This window comes from Melospiza georgiana, chromosome 1, assembly GCF_028018845.1.
Source record: "Melospiza georgiana isolate bMelGeo1 chromosome 1, bMelGeo1.pri, whole genome shotgun sequence".
NCBI classification, from domain to species: domain Eukaryota; kingdom Metazoa; phylum Chordata; class Aves; order Passeriformes; family Passerellidae; genus Melospiza; species Melospiza georgiana.
In genome coordinates this window covers 22,152,237-22,168,421 of record NC_080430.1, presented here as the reverse complement: position 1 = coordinate 22,168,421, position 16,185 = coordinate 22,152,237, and the positions used below count along the sequence as shown (strand labels likewise).

The 16,185-nt window shown below is 39.1% G+C and overlaps 1 protein-coding gene across 1 annotated transcript in view; it reads right to left on the bottom strand.

Moving 5' to 3' along the window:
* Positions 1-11,454, bottom strand: part of RUNDC3B (RUN domain containing 3B) — a 50,159-nt gene extending 38,705 nt beyond the window's left edge. Inside the window, exons 1-2 of the mRNA XM_058041925.1 lie at positions 11,128-11,454; positions 4,364-4,479 (exon numbers count right to left, since the gene is read on the bottom strand). Coding sequence (XP_057897908.1) covers positions 4,364-4,479; positions 11,128-11,231 — 220 coding nt within the window. The 5' untranslated portion in view covers positions 11,232-11,454. The remainder of the gene's footprint in view (positions 1-4,363; positions 4,480-11,127) is intronic.
* Between the last annotated feature and the right edge of the window lie 4,731 nt (positions 11,455-16,185).

Here is a 16,185-nt window from a genome sequence, read left to right as displayed (position 1 = left end):
GTATATGTGTATAGATACTAAATCTAATAATAAAAGCTATTCTGCTAACAACATTATTGCACCAAATAAAGGGCTACCACATGTTTATTTTGTCTTTTTAAAATAGTAGTGCCTTTAGTTCTTATATCCTTAACCTACCTTTTTCACTGCCATTATATCACCATTACCTAAATTATTTAATCCAGGAGACTTGTTTCTCTCAGAACAAGGAGCATTACAAGCGGCATTTTACTGACTCAAAGAACTCCTGAAATTTAGGAGTTACATAAATTGGATAGATAAAATCAGCTTCCATGGACAATCCTAGCAGAAGCTTTTGACATGTTTATAGTGCCTCCTGAACGTACAGGAAAATAGGTACACAAAGCTGTGAACATGTCAAAATAGCACAGTACAGCACATTTTCTGTGTCCTCATGGTGGCAAATGCAAGTAAGTGTACAGATAACAAATGTGTTCACAGTAACCATGATATGCAAAAATTTCACAAGTCACAAGCAAAATGCACTAGATACATTTACACACTGACGCCTGACACTATTTCTAAACACACATACTGGCTAGCAGTTTGGATATCAAACATTTTTGCTGCACAAAGGATATTACTGAAAACATAGTAAGGCAGCAAATACATCCAGGAGACTAGTCTTCAGAGATATGTTTGAGATTATGGCCATAGAAATCTACAATAGTTATTCATGTTTTTCAGTAATAACTCACTTAATACTAACTTAAAGTGATAAGAAAAGGTAGAAAAAATACAACCTAGTTATATAGTAAAGATATAATACACATAATTTTGAAACTACTTCAGGTTTTAAATCAGCTTGGATATATCTGAGATCAAATCCCAAGTACTGTTGTTGAACACCTTTGATGTCATACCATTTCTGCACTACCTGATAAAAAAGACACTTACAGGAAATATACCTGAAAAATCTGTGGCCAGAAATGAAAACAAGAAACCACACAGATCACTACAAGATACAGCTTCATCTCCACAGTACAGAGTGGTCAGGAATGGAAAAAATTCCAAACAACTGTATGAGAAAAAACATGACATGATTCACCTTGCTTTAAAGGCTATCAAACACACGTACACAAATTTGTAAAACCCCTTTCAGGACTATAGGTCTTATTTGGACCTTCAAATACATTGTCCCTGTATCCCTCCAAGAGTAACACTTAATCTCTGCTGTATTGTAAAACCATGAAAAAGCTTATTATAAGAAGAAATAAAAGTAATTAGTCACTCGTCTTTTTTTCTGTTACTACTTCTCTCCTCCCTTTTCAAGACTTTCAGTTGCCCTGTCCAGTAGTATCACATCTTGCCAGGAGGGATGTTGCAGTTTACTCCAATGACAAGAAGAACACATGCCTTATAAACTCCTCATTATAATCTTTGGTTGACTCCATGTCCTCAATACCTCCAGCACTTGTAGGAAGTAGCAGGCACACTGCACATGTAGTGTTACACAGCACAGGGAAACAGCTCTCCCCTTTCCAGAGCTTAAGGCAGTCCCTTAAAAACCCGTCAGTACAGCTTGCTCAAACTCTCATCCTTAGGGCAATTCAGATTGCTTTTACTGTCAACAGTGGCCTATTCCTGACTGATACTTATTGGCAGCACATGTAGTTGTAAGGCAGTGCCATAGCTTATTATGCTACCTTTTTTGGCACTATTTTGGTGCCATATGTGCCAAGTCTTCTGTATCACACAAACAGATACATATATTCAAGCAGCATTTACAGAACTTTTGTAGTGAGCTGGTTTGCTCATTTTACTACTAAGTAAATATCCATATGTAAAATATTCTTAAGAATATGAGCAGCTGGGCTAAAAAGTGCATTCATGGGGAAAGTCATCAGTTTTCTGCCTGTTTGACTTCCTGGTCTGGCTCTATACAAGGCCCCAGAGCCAGAAAAGGTAAGTGCAAAGTCAAAGCTGGGCAGTAAGGGGGAAAATAAAAATCTGTAGCAAACTGCACTGAGTTTAAGAAATGTTATGGACTTTTTCACTACAACTGGACAATGTCATGAGTAATCTGCGACAGCCCTACTTTGAGCAAGTGGTTGGACTGGATGACATTCTAAAAACTTTCCAAAACTTAATTATTCAATGAGAGTGAATATAAAAAAAACCAAAACAAAACAACGAAACCACTCATGGTGGTTAAATAAAAAATGCTATTTCATTACCCTTTTGCTACCAGGAGCATCAGATCAGGTACCTACCAAAAATCCATTTTACATGGTCCTTGTGTTTCTACAACAACCATTTTTTCCAGAACAATTAGGAAGATAAGGCTTGGACAACTACTATTACAGAATTTTTAAATGCAATGGTTTTAGGAAAAGCATAAAATTCTAATCCTTGTAGCTGAACTCTTTTCCCTTTAAAATAACCATCCTTCTTCCTGCCATTTTGGGTTTGGATTTTTTTGTCTGGATCCTAATTAAGCATGAAACCAATAAACAGAAACCGTCACTATATTCCATAAAGACTACACTTTGCTCCTTAAAAATACATTAAATTTAACGTCAGAAGAGTTAGCAGTAAAAGTTTTCTAATAAGGCAAACTTCATACTTAATAACATAAAGTGGTTTTTTTTTTATTCTTCCTTCCTCACCCAGTACTTCCAAAGGAAGCTAAATATTAAGAACTGTTGTTTGCCATGGCCTTAAAGTAATATACTTAAACTCTCAAATTTGGATCATCCATTTAACTATAGTGCCATGAGATTATCCTGACAACTTTGATACAAAGAAGCTATTTATCTTACCATAGACTAACTGATCAAGTATGTTCTGCCAGTTTCAAAACACTTTATACAACTCACTGCAATCACTAGTTTACATTTAGTCTCTTCCTACTGACACTAAGTATGCATTCAGAATATATTAGTAAATTCCATCAATAAAATACAATTTCTTTCAAGCCCTGAGTTGTAAAATACATGCCCTTTTAAAATGTGAAGTGTCACAGTACATTTCTTATCTCAATTTCTGTCTTATTATTTTAAAATCTTTAAAAATTACAAGCAGTCAACTAGCTTATTACCAAAGCATTCTTCATTTGCAACACAATCCACAAGTTCCCACCTTTTTCTGTAATTTTAACTCTGTAAACATAGAAAACTATACTAGCAATTACAAGGGGAAGACTGAAAGAAAATTTAGCTATTTGAATTTCTCTATTTCTTACTTGAAATTATTTTTTACTTGCAAATTCCATTTGCCAACTTGTCAAGGCTTCTTCTCTGTACTGCCTGCTCTGAATAAAAGACTGTGAAGCAAAAGAATGTTGGTGAAAAAAAAGAATTTACAATGACTTTTGTACAAATACTGCTGAAGCTGGAGGAGGAGGAGAAGGAGAAAAGAGAGCAATTTCCCTGCAGAGTCAAGCTGCTAAGTACCCATAATCACTCCAAAAATCTTTGTCACAATGTGACAAACCCTATGTTTCTACCATACTGCGCACCATTTCTTTCCTCCTCTGACAGAACCACAGCAGGTAGTAATTGTGCTATTCAAATGTCAGCCTACACACAGTATTGTTCACAAAGCTTGGTTATGAATATTAAAAAGTATGAAAATGAGTAGATTGTCATATTACACATCTATATTTAGATGATTATGATGTTCTTCATAATCCTCAAATCATTTCAGAAACTGTACACAGAACTGAGGAAAGAGAAGACCCATCCTAGGTCCTTTTCTAGTGACTGCTACTACTAAAGCACACACTGTTCTCTGAGCAAAGCAGCTTCCTCTAGAACAACTGGAAAATGCAAACAGACATTATCTGGAACTAGAACTTGATACAGGAAGAAAATCAACAACTGACCTTTCTAAAAAGCAATCTCTTTCAGGACATTTCCAGCAGAAAAAACAGCTTCACTAAAGGGGTGGGGCAATAGAATGAAAGGACCTAAAAACAGTCTCTGGAAAAGAAGGCAACAAGAGCAAGCAAGGAAGGGAGGAAGAAATGGGAGCAGCACCAGATACACTCTGTAGCTCCTATTGAAGCAGATAATATAATTGTCTTTTAGACTCTTAGGACACAGCCTTATCATAAAGCAGAAAAGCAGACAGAGCTCAGCACCATGGCAACATTCACTTGCTTAATTACCAGCCCAGAAGGCTTCCAACAAGATCATTGGAAATATGTTTCACAGAAATAGTTGCTTTCACTTTTCCATAGCAATGCAGAAAATCAGGAAGGTAACAGCAATAAGACAGACCCACAAAGAAAGCCAATACTTTCATTCAGCATCAAGGAGTTCATACAGATGCACATTGGTTTTGTGTAAACAAATTCTCATGGCAAAATCATCATCAATAAGGAAGTTAATTAACATACCTTTCAGTCGATGACTTAGAATCTGTTCCAGAATGGCTGCAAAATTATTAAATTCAGGGGAAGTGTCATCTATAGTTTCAAAACAGGAACGGTCAATCAGAGTTTTTACTGAAAACCTAGAGCAAAAAATATGGGACAATCATAAATTACATGAATAATTAGAAGTCCTCTACAGTAGGGCAGTAGTTTGTGTAAACCAAGAGGAAGGAACCAGAACCCACCTTGATGTATCAAGTTCGGTCACAGCAATAGGAGCACACAAAATGTTCAGATATAGCATGGAAGCGCAATTGGCATTGTTGATCTCAGGCATAAAGCCTTTAGAACAGAAAGAAAACAAAAATCCCCACCCTTTCCACACAGAAATGAGTTAATTATTTTTCTCTTCTCTGAACTATTTTAACACAGTTGGAGAAAAACAAGCACCCAAAAGCATCCAACATCAGTTTCTTTGTAATCCTAAACACAAACACTTTTGCTTGACATTTTTTCAGGGCTCCTTTTATTCCCAAAATCTATGTTCAATAATCAGAAATACAAAGTTTATCCTATTATGAGAACACTAATTTCATCCTAATGCAAAAATAATCTAGACATATTATAAAACAATGAATTTTTATGCATTGTTAAATCTGCATTCACTTAGGCTGATTTCCCTGTGAATGAGGGTAATCCTTATTCAGCACTGTATTACTTCATTATTATGCTAGAAAAGCTTTCCATTTCAATGATCCAACACCTAAAATTGGAAAGGCTGAATCAAGTCACTGTAAAATGCAGACAAGATGTAATTAGTCAACTGGCCAGCCTGCTGTGTTTAGTTACATTTATACAAACTTTTACTCTTATTCAGAGGATAGTTCAAACCTCAACAAATATGACAAAAATTATTTTTCTTTTGCCTTCATAATATTTTATCATTATCCATTTTTATTTTCCTTTCTTCAGCTTGTTCTTCCAGTTTTCAGTTTCAAGACAAATTTCTCAAACTTCAAGGTATTAAATCTGAAGCATTTACTATGTTTTTTTGCAACAATCTTATTTGTATTAATAAAGCCATACTGCAGCCTGAGGAGATAGTTTTCACAACACCCAGATGTCAACAGTATCAACTCAGGATGTTCTCACTCTGCCTGCTCCTCCCACATCCCACACCTGAGCGAGCGCTGGCTTCCTCAGCTCTGCCACTTCTGCTTTTTATGCTGCTCACTATGAACTGTTCTAGATTTTCAGTACTGGAAAGGAGGGGAGAAGTGACTCTTAAATACAGATACATTCATAAAAAAGATCCTTCACAGCATCTCAACACAGCACTTCCATGGCACAGCTGCAGAGGCAGCACAGCATTATAAGCAAGGGCAGGAATGAAGCTCCTGACACCTGTAGTAGTTTGAAATGCTCAGCACTACAGCAGTACCTGCCTAGTGGAGCCAGCACAGCCTTCTGATGCACAAAACTAATGTGCTCAAACTGACCTGGCACACAGCTCAAGAGTTTCCACTCAATTATGTTTTACTCAGTAAACTTCTGAATAACAACTCCCTATTTTGCCTTTCCTGCAGCCTCCTACTGTTGTAGAGTTTTTTGCAGAACAGGAATTAGGAGTGAATTAGGGTGGAGGAGGAAGCTTCTCCTGCAGTGCCAAATTATGACTCAGTTTTGAACTCCTCCATATTTTTAACCCATTTTGAGTAAGTGAGAGACATGCATGCCCACCAGTCAATGCCATTGACTCTTCTAATGGCAGAACTTATTGCTTCCTCAAAGCTATATCAGAGCTGAGAAATTTTTGATTAAAAAAAAAAGCGTTCATTTTGAAAAACAAATGCCTATAGCAATGCCATGACTAAGCTAATATTAACTGTAACAAGATGAGTCCTCCCACACCATGCAGGTCTGAAAAAGATCCAGTGCAGCACAGCACTCATAGACCCATACACAAATAGACGGTGAGTTAGCAGAGTGATGTACTGCCCTGTATGCAGGAATATCACCATAAAACTCAGAGACAAGATCATCCATAAACTGCAAAATCAAGTAGAGTACAATATAAAGCAATGTCTACTTCTCTTGTATTCAATGTCATACCTGAAAGTTCACTAATTAATATTGTATAGAGTACCTATTCAGAAATTGAGATATATTCAAGAAGAAACACTTAAGAGCAATTTCACAAACACTTTAAAAATCATAGATAAGCTTTTTTTTTTTTTTCATTTTAAAGCATTCTGCTACTTGACTGAAGAAAAAAAATATCTAGTATTTAAAGAAAAAATACTAGAAAAAAAAAATTTATATATCTAGGGTCTGATTATAAAAGGCAGTCTAAGAGCTCATCATCAAAATGGTGCTTTTTAAGTGCTCATATTACTCCCATAACATCAGAAATGTTAATTTTAATCTGTCTACTCTACCCTTTCACCAAAACCCTAAACTTTTATAGTCAACTTGGGTTAGACTGGCTTTTAGGAGAACTTAAAAGGGAGTGCAAGTACATACTTACTTCTACAAACCAGGAAGATAACGGCACTACCAAGCAAAATTTGATTCACTAGAAACATTTTTTTGAGATTTAAAAAAAACCCTTTAGGCAAATACTGGTTTGCTATCTTTTTTTCTCTAAATACTACAAAGAGGCAAACATATTTAAGTGCAAATTAAAAGTCATGAGCACGTTTTGCATATTAGATATTCACATTTCACCATGTTTACCATGTATATTGGAAAAAGGATTAAGGGTATATAGAAGTTATGCCTTTGAAGAAAGGTTACACTGTAAGCACTAAGTAAGCAATTCTCCTCAGTCATTGAAGGTGTTTCCAGTGTGTGGGGCCCCAGACCAGAAATTCCACGCCCTTGAACAGTTATGTGGAGCCACATGGAGACTGAAAGCCAAGAAACAGAAGGTCAGGTCTAAAGTACACAAGGGCTATGAAGAAAAAAGGTCCAAATAGCTCGAGCTGTTTCCTTGGTTCCCTGTATTGCTCCCATCTTCACAGAACCTCTAAGGCTGGAAAAGACCTTTATGACCATGGAGTCCAACCATTAACAGCACTGCTAAACCATGTCCCTAAGTGCCACATCCACACTTTTTTGGAACGCTTCTGGGAATGGTGATGCTACCACTTCCCTGGGCATTCTGCTCCAATGGCTGACCACCCCTCCTGTGAAGAAATTTCTCTGAATACCCAATCTAAACCTCCCTTGGGCAACTTGAGGCTTTTTCCTCTCATCCTGTCACTTGCTACCTGGGAAAAAGCCCAAGCACCACCTCACTCCATCTTTTCTCCACTGGGCTGCCACAGCAGCACTGCACTCCAGAGCAGCAGTCTGCTTACACATCAGAGATTAACTTCTGAGGGGAGTGCAAGAGCAGATGAGCAATGTAGCTTCTCTTGCTATAACACCTGTTGCTTCAAGACTTTTTAAAAATAAAGTATTTTATCCAACATTTCTCATTGTGTTACTGCAACAGCTTTTACTCCCCAACTTTTATTACTTGTTTTTTAATGCAGTAACTGCAATTAGAGATTTCAATATCAATGTTTCTAAATTACCTTTATGAGCTCTGATGTTTTTGGATTATTACACATTTTCTCTGTCACGAATCTACACTTGCTTGAGCCAAAAAGAAGATGTAGCAACAGTAACATTCTCCCAACCTTAAAAAGACCTTATGAACTATGTAAGATTGAGACATTCCTGAATAAGAAAGACTTAAACCAATCTTTCTAGGGTACATTGTTCCACTACAACTTTGCAAGATGTGCAAGAAGTCTCCCAAGTTTCTTGAATAACTCCAAACCAAAGCCAAACATTTTGTGGGTACATCCCACATCTTATTTCCAAAACAGCAGATTTTATCATTACTATTTAGCTTGCAATTTGGGAAGTGTCATTAAAATACTATTTTAAAGAATTCAAACTATTACTATAGAATGATCCCTAAGATTATGAAACAATATGCCTTAGGCTAAACATGGCAATCATGAAACCAGACAGTTGAGCCAAGGGTCAATGTCACTGCATCAGGTCTTATGTGTATTAGCAAAATCACTGTTTTAAAAGCATATTTCCTAATAGTTGTTCAATTCTGTGTTAACAGTCTGTATTTAAGCCATGAATGTCACTTCTGAGGTCTGTCTCAGTTGTTCTGTATCTATATGGATCCTATTGAAGACTAGATTAAACCAAGTTGAACAATCTATAACTTGTAAAAAAATCTCAGTGCCACTTACTGGAACATGAAAGGGATCAAACTTAAGGGAAAACAGGTAAGGGGAGAGAAAAAACTTAGAACATGCATTATGTACTCACAAAAAGTCCTGAGAATTATTCCAATTTAAATCAGGGCTGTGCAGTTACAAAACCACAGTCATTCACTTTCACATGCAATTGGTTTGTGGAACTTAACTATCTATGTCACTTTCCATGGCTACAGTGACATTCAACATTTCAGTGGAAATAAACTGTTCCTTCCAAAACTGTAAATATAAGAAACTATCCACATCTGCAGGAGGAGTTAGATAACATCACTGTAAGAAAATATGAAAACCTTAAAGTCTGGTATAACTCTTAAGTAAAAATATACTAAATTGAAGCTTTGACAAAAATAATTCATTAAATTATCAGAGACTGTTAACAGATGGCAACTCAGAGGAGTATCTTCCTTGTGCTTTTTCCCCTTCACTGGGGAACAGTCCATATCATCTACATTTGATTGACTCAATTGACTGGAGCTATTTTTTACCAGAACAATTTCTTATTTTCATAGAATTCTGATTGGAAAGGACTATTATTTTACACTTTTCAATACTAACTTGGCTATTCCTAACAGGTAACAGTTTTCTAGAATAGAAAATGTGTAATAACTACAGTAAAGCACAGAGATATTTTAAACACTCTAACACTGGCAAAATAAAAATATAAATAAATGCACATACATCATAATAATGCAAATCCTCCCTCCTCAATATTTTTTTCAAATTCTTATGTGTATTCACAAACTGAGAACTTCCAGTTGTGTGAAGAACAGCAAAATTAAGTCGCTTTACTGAAAACAATAAAAATACACCAATCTCAAGCAGTTTCTGCAGTAGCTCTTTTTTTTAATATGTGTTTAAGTGAGTTCTCTCAGATTTCTAGGCATTTTTAAATATATTACACCATCACTTCAACTTCAGGACAGGGACATCAAATAAACCAAAACCACCCAATGTAACAGCAGAGAGTACAGAAGAGTTCTTCTCAACTGGGAGGCAAAAAAAAAGCCCCAAGTTCTGTAGAATACAATATATTTCTTTAAAAAGAACTGTTTATATCCTCTACAATTGTGTGATTACTTGATAAAACCAGTGTTTTCCTGAGCACACAGATTGGCAGTATCTGCATCCCTGTAAAAACAGCTGAAATTGAAAACTTCTATTTCTATTATTTAAGCTGCTTCAGCAGGTGTGATAAAAAACTTTTTTAAAATTTTTTTTGTTGTGTATCTTTTTCACAGGCAGGAGTAGAGATAAGCATACAAGCCCAGGAAAAGACAGAATAGTGCTGATGCTACTCAAACACAGACACTATGACTGGAAGGAATACTGAAGCAAATTCAAGAGATGGATGATACAGTCAACCTTTGTAAAACCTGCTAACAGTATACCATAAGAGAACAAAAACCAAAAAGAGAGTGGAAAATATGAGGTTGTATGGGTTTTTAAAAACCCTGCTGCAGCATTAAGTGATGATGGTACAAAATTATCTAATAGTTGTCCTGTCACTTTAGTAAGACTTGTGACAACTAAAATTATGTCATAACACTCATGAATCTGTTGAAAACCTTTCCCAGACAATATTCAAATTACTTTAATAACGTCAAAATTGAGCAATTGAAACAAACGACCGAACGGAGCCATTGCTACCAGCATATCCACCTATTTAAAAGTTTGCCATGACGTTACAGGTCACTGCTGCACACCTGGAAATGCTGCATGAATTCCACAGTGACAGCAGTGGAAACGCTTAAATAGAGCGTCATAGAACTGCTATTAAGCTTGCATAAGCTCAGCACTAAGATGCTTAAAAAAAAAAAAAAAAAGAACGAAAGAAAGAACGAAAGAACGAAAGAAAGAAAGAAAGAAATTTGAATACAGTAGCTCTAGTACTGCAGATTTCCTGATCTAGATTTCGCAGATAAAAATATCCCGGAGCGCAGCCTCTTCGGGATGGTCCTGCGGCACCGGCGCGCTCGCAGGAGCGCTCGGTCAGCGGCCCGAATCTCTTCCCCTGGATCCATCCCATTAACTCCGATCCTCACCGCACTGACTCCGAACCGGACCCGCGGCCGGACCGTCAATTGTAGGGCAGCTACAGCAGCCGTGCCCGCACGAGTCCAGCGCAGCCGAGCGCTCACCCTGCCCTGCCTGCTCCGCACCGCCTTTGGCCCGAGCACGCAAGCATGGTGCCGGCAACAAACCCGTCAGTCCCCCGCTTCAGAAGGGGCCACTGCCGCCCCGCAGCAGAGGCACTGCCCGGCGAGCCGCTGCACTCCCCGCCACCCGGACACGCTCCCAGGAGCTGAGTCAGGATGGATGGAGGAGGCTGCTCTCCCGGCACCGGCCTCCCTGCCCGGACAGGGCTGCGGCGGGGCCGCCCCCGCGCTCCTGGCCCCGACCCGCCTGTGCGGAGCGGGGGCGGGACGGGCCCCGCGGGCTGCGGCGGGAGCGAGGGGCACGGTCCCCTCGGGCGGGGCAGGGCCCCGGCCCGCGGCTCACCTGCACACCGTGATCAAGTTCCGCCTCTCCACCGCGGCGTTGCGGGACGGGACGCTCTTCCTCCGGGCGGAGATGTTGAGCCCCCCTAAGCCGAGGGACGCCATCTCCGCTGGGCAGGGCAGGTGGAGCCGCCGGTGCTGGCGCGGAGCCTTTGTTCCCGGCCTCCCGCTCTCCAGGATGCTGCGCCTGCCGCCGCGGCACGCGGACGAGAAGGACGCGGATGAGAAGGCCCCCGTGCTTTCCCCGCTCCTCCTCCCGCCGCCCGGTCCCGGCGCGCCCGAGGCAGCGGCGGGTCGGGCGGGGATGCGCGGGGTCCCCCGGCGGGGGCGGCTCGGCCCCCCCGCTCCCGGCAGCCGGGCCGCCACAGCGCCGCAGAGCGCCGGCGCCGCCAGCCAATCAGCGCGCGCGGGGGGCGCGGCGCCGGCGCCGCCTGGCGGCGCTCCCGGGGACGGCGGGCTCTCCTCAGGGGAGAGCCGCACCTGAGGGGGCCCGCGAGGGAGCCGTGCGCCTCTGCAAGCGTCCGTGAAATTGTGGTCTTCCTTTAATTGTGATCAGTTCTCTCCCTGCTTAGCCCGCGGGCGTCTCGAATGTGAGACCTTCCCTGGTTGTAGCTTTTAGTGTTTGAAATGCTGTCAGTCGTTAATTAGGATCATAGAATCACAGGGTTGGAAAAAACCTCTGAGATCGTTGAGTCCGACCTTTGAACACCACGATGTCACCTAGATACCACTAAGTGCCGCATCGGTTCTTGAATGCCTCCAGGACGTGGCTCCATCACCTCGCTGGGCAGTCTGTTGCAGTGCTGGACAATGTTTTATGAAATATATCAGCTTTACAGGCCATGCTTGTGGGAATACACTTTGCCCCCAAACTACGGCTGCCCCAGCTCTGAGCTAAGACATGCTTGGAAGAGCTCTGGCTACAGGGCTTTGGCTTGGCATCAGAATTGCGTGACGTTCATGTCACTGGAAGACAGGAAGACAAAGCACTGCAGAAGAAAGCCCGGCAGAAAATAATTGTGGTTTGTGGCTGTGAAGGAGTAGATTTGGCTGGTTAGCTGGGGAGGTGTGAAATGGTATGGATTAATTTGATTTGCTTCCTCTATGGGAGGAAGTTCCCTTTCAGCCTAAGAAAATAATTTTGTTTGATTTACAAACTTTATTTGTTTGCAATGAGAGTGAGTGGTGAAATAAATTGTGGCACAACTCTTCCTTCTACTGAGTTACATACATAATACTCCTAAATGGTTCTGTTAAATTCCTACCTACCCATTCCTATAAATGAAACATAAAAATTTCTGTTTACTGACATGCAAACCCCATTGGATTTTGGTTTCTTTGGAGAATATCCCTTGTAGATATGAAGCTATTTCTGACAGTTCCTGTCAAACTAGAAGCGTGTCCAGCACAATTTTATTACATGAAGAGGAATTTTGTTGACATAAGAAGTTTGAAAAGTAGATTATCATATAGGTGGCTATTTTTCAAATGTAGTAGCATATAAACTTTTTTTATCAGAAGATATCTCATAAATTGATTCTAGTATTACCACTTACCAAAACATCCAATATCATCATATATTACTTGATATGCTGTTTTCTCGCCTCTCTCAACATGTAACTGAGTAAATTTGACCTAATCTTTATCTTCATTGAACTTGATATGAAATGGTGAATAAACTGTGGTGCCTTCTCTAAAGTAAATCTTCTTTGCTTGAGTGTTTTTTTTTTCCCAAGCATATTACCATTCAAATTCACTGTAAGGTAGTTCATTATTTCTGCCTCTCTTCCTCTGTGCTCCAGAAACATCATAAAGAAGTAGAGGCATAGGTAAATCTGAAGATGGTATCCTTTCTACACTGGAATCAAGAATAATACTTTTAAAATTAATTTTAGGTGGCTTTACCAGTACAAGATTGAAACAAGCTGTTGTTCTTTACTTTTTCTTTCAAACTATCAGGGGGAAATGCTGCATGTGTTACTTGTTGCCTCTCAGAAATTAAAAGCCTTCAGGTTTCTTTCTCTTCTCAGAGGTTTTTTAAGGCCCATTGTTTCTGTAGCTTCTGTTAAGAGATTTGTGCAGATTGAGTAAACTTGCAATTAAATCCAAGCTAAGGCTGAAGTAGATTTAATCTCTGCAGATGAGCAACTTCAGGTGCCAGGTTTATTGTTCTTGAACTGATGATAAACATACTGGATAATTACTGATATTTAACAAAAAAGATTTCTACATATATCAAAACCAGAAGTATCTTCTCTCTTCACCTTTTCCCCAGAAACTGCGAGTTTTTATTTTTATACTTGAAAGAGATTTAAGATTGAAACAGACTTGTCTGCTGGACCAAACCTTAGGTTTCAATATTAATAGGTTTTTGTCCTCAAGTAAATGGATTTCCTTAAAAATTGTTGCTTTCTTTCAAACATAGTTTATCTTCCACTACTGTCTTATCAAAGTAGAAAATGTAAAAAGGTACTAGAAGACTTCAAAAGAATAAAAAAATAATAATTTTAATATCATCAGCTGCTTTGGAAAGCTCAATAAGTTTATCAGGAAGTATAGAGTGGTAAGTCTTGAATTTTTAAAGCCTCTCAGTAAGAAAAATAGACTAAGGAAAAATCTTACTGCCTTCAATTATCCAATGTGAGGATAGAGGAAGAGGTTTTCTGAGGAGTGCAGAGCAAATGGACACGGGGCAATTGCCAAAAGCTGCAACAAAAGACAGATATTGGGAAAAATTCCTGATGCAAAGATGTTTAAGCACTTAAGATTCTTGATGCAAAGATGTTTAAGCTGTTAGGGGGCACATCCAGGACAACTGATTCCAGCTGATAAAAGGAACCATACCATAGGGCATTGTGTCCAGTGGTAAAAACTCAGGGAGAGAAGGAAGAAGCAGGGACATTTGAGTTACACCATTTGGTTACACTTCCCAAGTAACTGTTCCCTGCTCTCCTGGAAGTGGCTAAAGGTTTGCCTGTTCATTGGAAGCAGTAAATGTATTCCTTATTTTGCCTTGCTTGCATATACTGCTTTGCTTTACTTATTAAACTGTTTTTAACTCAGCCCACAAGTTTTGCTCCTTTTCCAGTACAATTCTGTCTCTCCCATCCCACTGAGCAGAAGTGAATAAGTGACTGTGTGGGCCTTAGCTGCTGACCAGGATTAGTCCACAAGTTGGCACTGTATTGTCATTTATAGCAGGAGAAAATGATCTCAAGCTATCACATAAGACTCCCTCAGTTAGGAGCAAAACACAAATTGGTGTGAGATGTGATATATTTTACTATTGCACTTTAGGGTCATTTTGAGTATACTGATAGTTCAGAATGATTCTCATGGATTCCAGCCAGCTGCCTGGCTCTGTGTATGAACCATACCTGAACCACAGGACATTTCATCTCAACATAAGGGAAGAACCTTCTCTATGTCAAGGGCAGCAGAGCACTGCCACAGGCTGCCCAGGGAGGTCAAGGAGTGTCCCTCACCAGAGACATTCAAAACTCACCTGGACATGTTCCTGTGTCTCTTGCTCCAGGTGACCCTGTCTTGGCAGGGGTCTGGACAAGATGATCTGCAGAGACCCTTTCCAACCAGAACAATTCTGTGATTCTGTATATGTAGGAGGCATACACACTTGCTCTTTTTAATGTCATGGTTTGAAATTGTTTGGGTTTACTTTTTGCTTTGCTGGGCTTTTTTTTTTTTTTTTTTTTTTTTTTTTTTTTTGGCAGCATATCTGGGTATCTACAGATATGATTTGCCAACATCTTTGTACTAAAACATGATAGGTATAATTTGAAGTTGTAGTTGCACTTTTCCAAATTGCTCTATCCTACGAGAATTCTCAGATTTTTTTCAGGTTATTTGTAGATCTTGTACTTTGGCACTTATCCTTATATCTTAATCTGTACAGGAGCCTTTAAAAGGAAGGTTTGAGGGCATGTTAGAACATGGAATTCCACCCACCTTCTTTTTTTGGCATACTGCTGATACTTAGTTCTTTGGAAGGAGTGAAAGGAATTGAGGAAAGCACAGGACCATATACCTTTTTAGAGCATACTTGGGTGACAGTCATGAACAGAAGGAGAATAAGAACAAACCTGAATTTTACAAAATTATATAATTGTAGTAGAGATGGCCAAGGAAAAGTAATATGAAACGCTGAAATATGAAGTATATTTGTGATTTAGGACTGGAAGGATATAAATTTCAATCTCTGAGTTTGTAAACTCAAGTTGGTTTAAGGTTGCTTGCCTGAAATGAGTAAGAAAGCAATATTTGAAGACATCTTGACTTAAACACTGTAGCTTTTGAAAGTTATGCTTATGAGATTACTTGTGAGAAAAATGGCTTTATGACATGGCACATAAAATTTGATCTGTGTTCATTTCTCTTGATTATTGTTTTTACATATTCTAAAGTTATGTTATTAAAAGTTATTACCCTTTTCCTTTGTGATTTAAAATATTTGCATTGCCACTTGGTGGCCTCATTTGATCAGTAATAGAAGATAAAAAATGTAAGTTAAGATCCCTTTTTTTCGTGGGTATGCAATTCAAACCTTGACATGATTTTCCTACAGATACAGGAGCAATATATCCCGTTTTGCAATGAATAGATGCATGCTGTGGCTATTGCTGTTGTAATTCTCAGGCATCTCAATCACTGATGTTGGGGTGGTCAGATTTAAGAGCTCTTCAGTATGGGTAGAATTTAGGTGAATGATTTTTCTCTCCATTCTTGCTTTCCCATCCTTGAAGTTTTAATGTTTCACACCCCTTCTCAATCAAAACAAGCAGAGGATTGTCTGCTGCCAATAATTTAACTTTTCTTTTTTTTTTTTTTTAGGACTAGAATTTGTTCTGATTTTGCCAGGCTTCTTTCCTGCTTGTTCTGCATCTTTAATTCTTGTTTTTCAGATTTTATTACTTGAGAACGATTTTCTGTATCACTTTTGGGAAACTGTACCCCAAGTCTCTGTCCCTCTGTGGTTTCATATTATCTTGTATGATTAGCTATATTACAAAATGCTAGTTTGTTGTTGCTGGGTTTGCTGGTT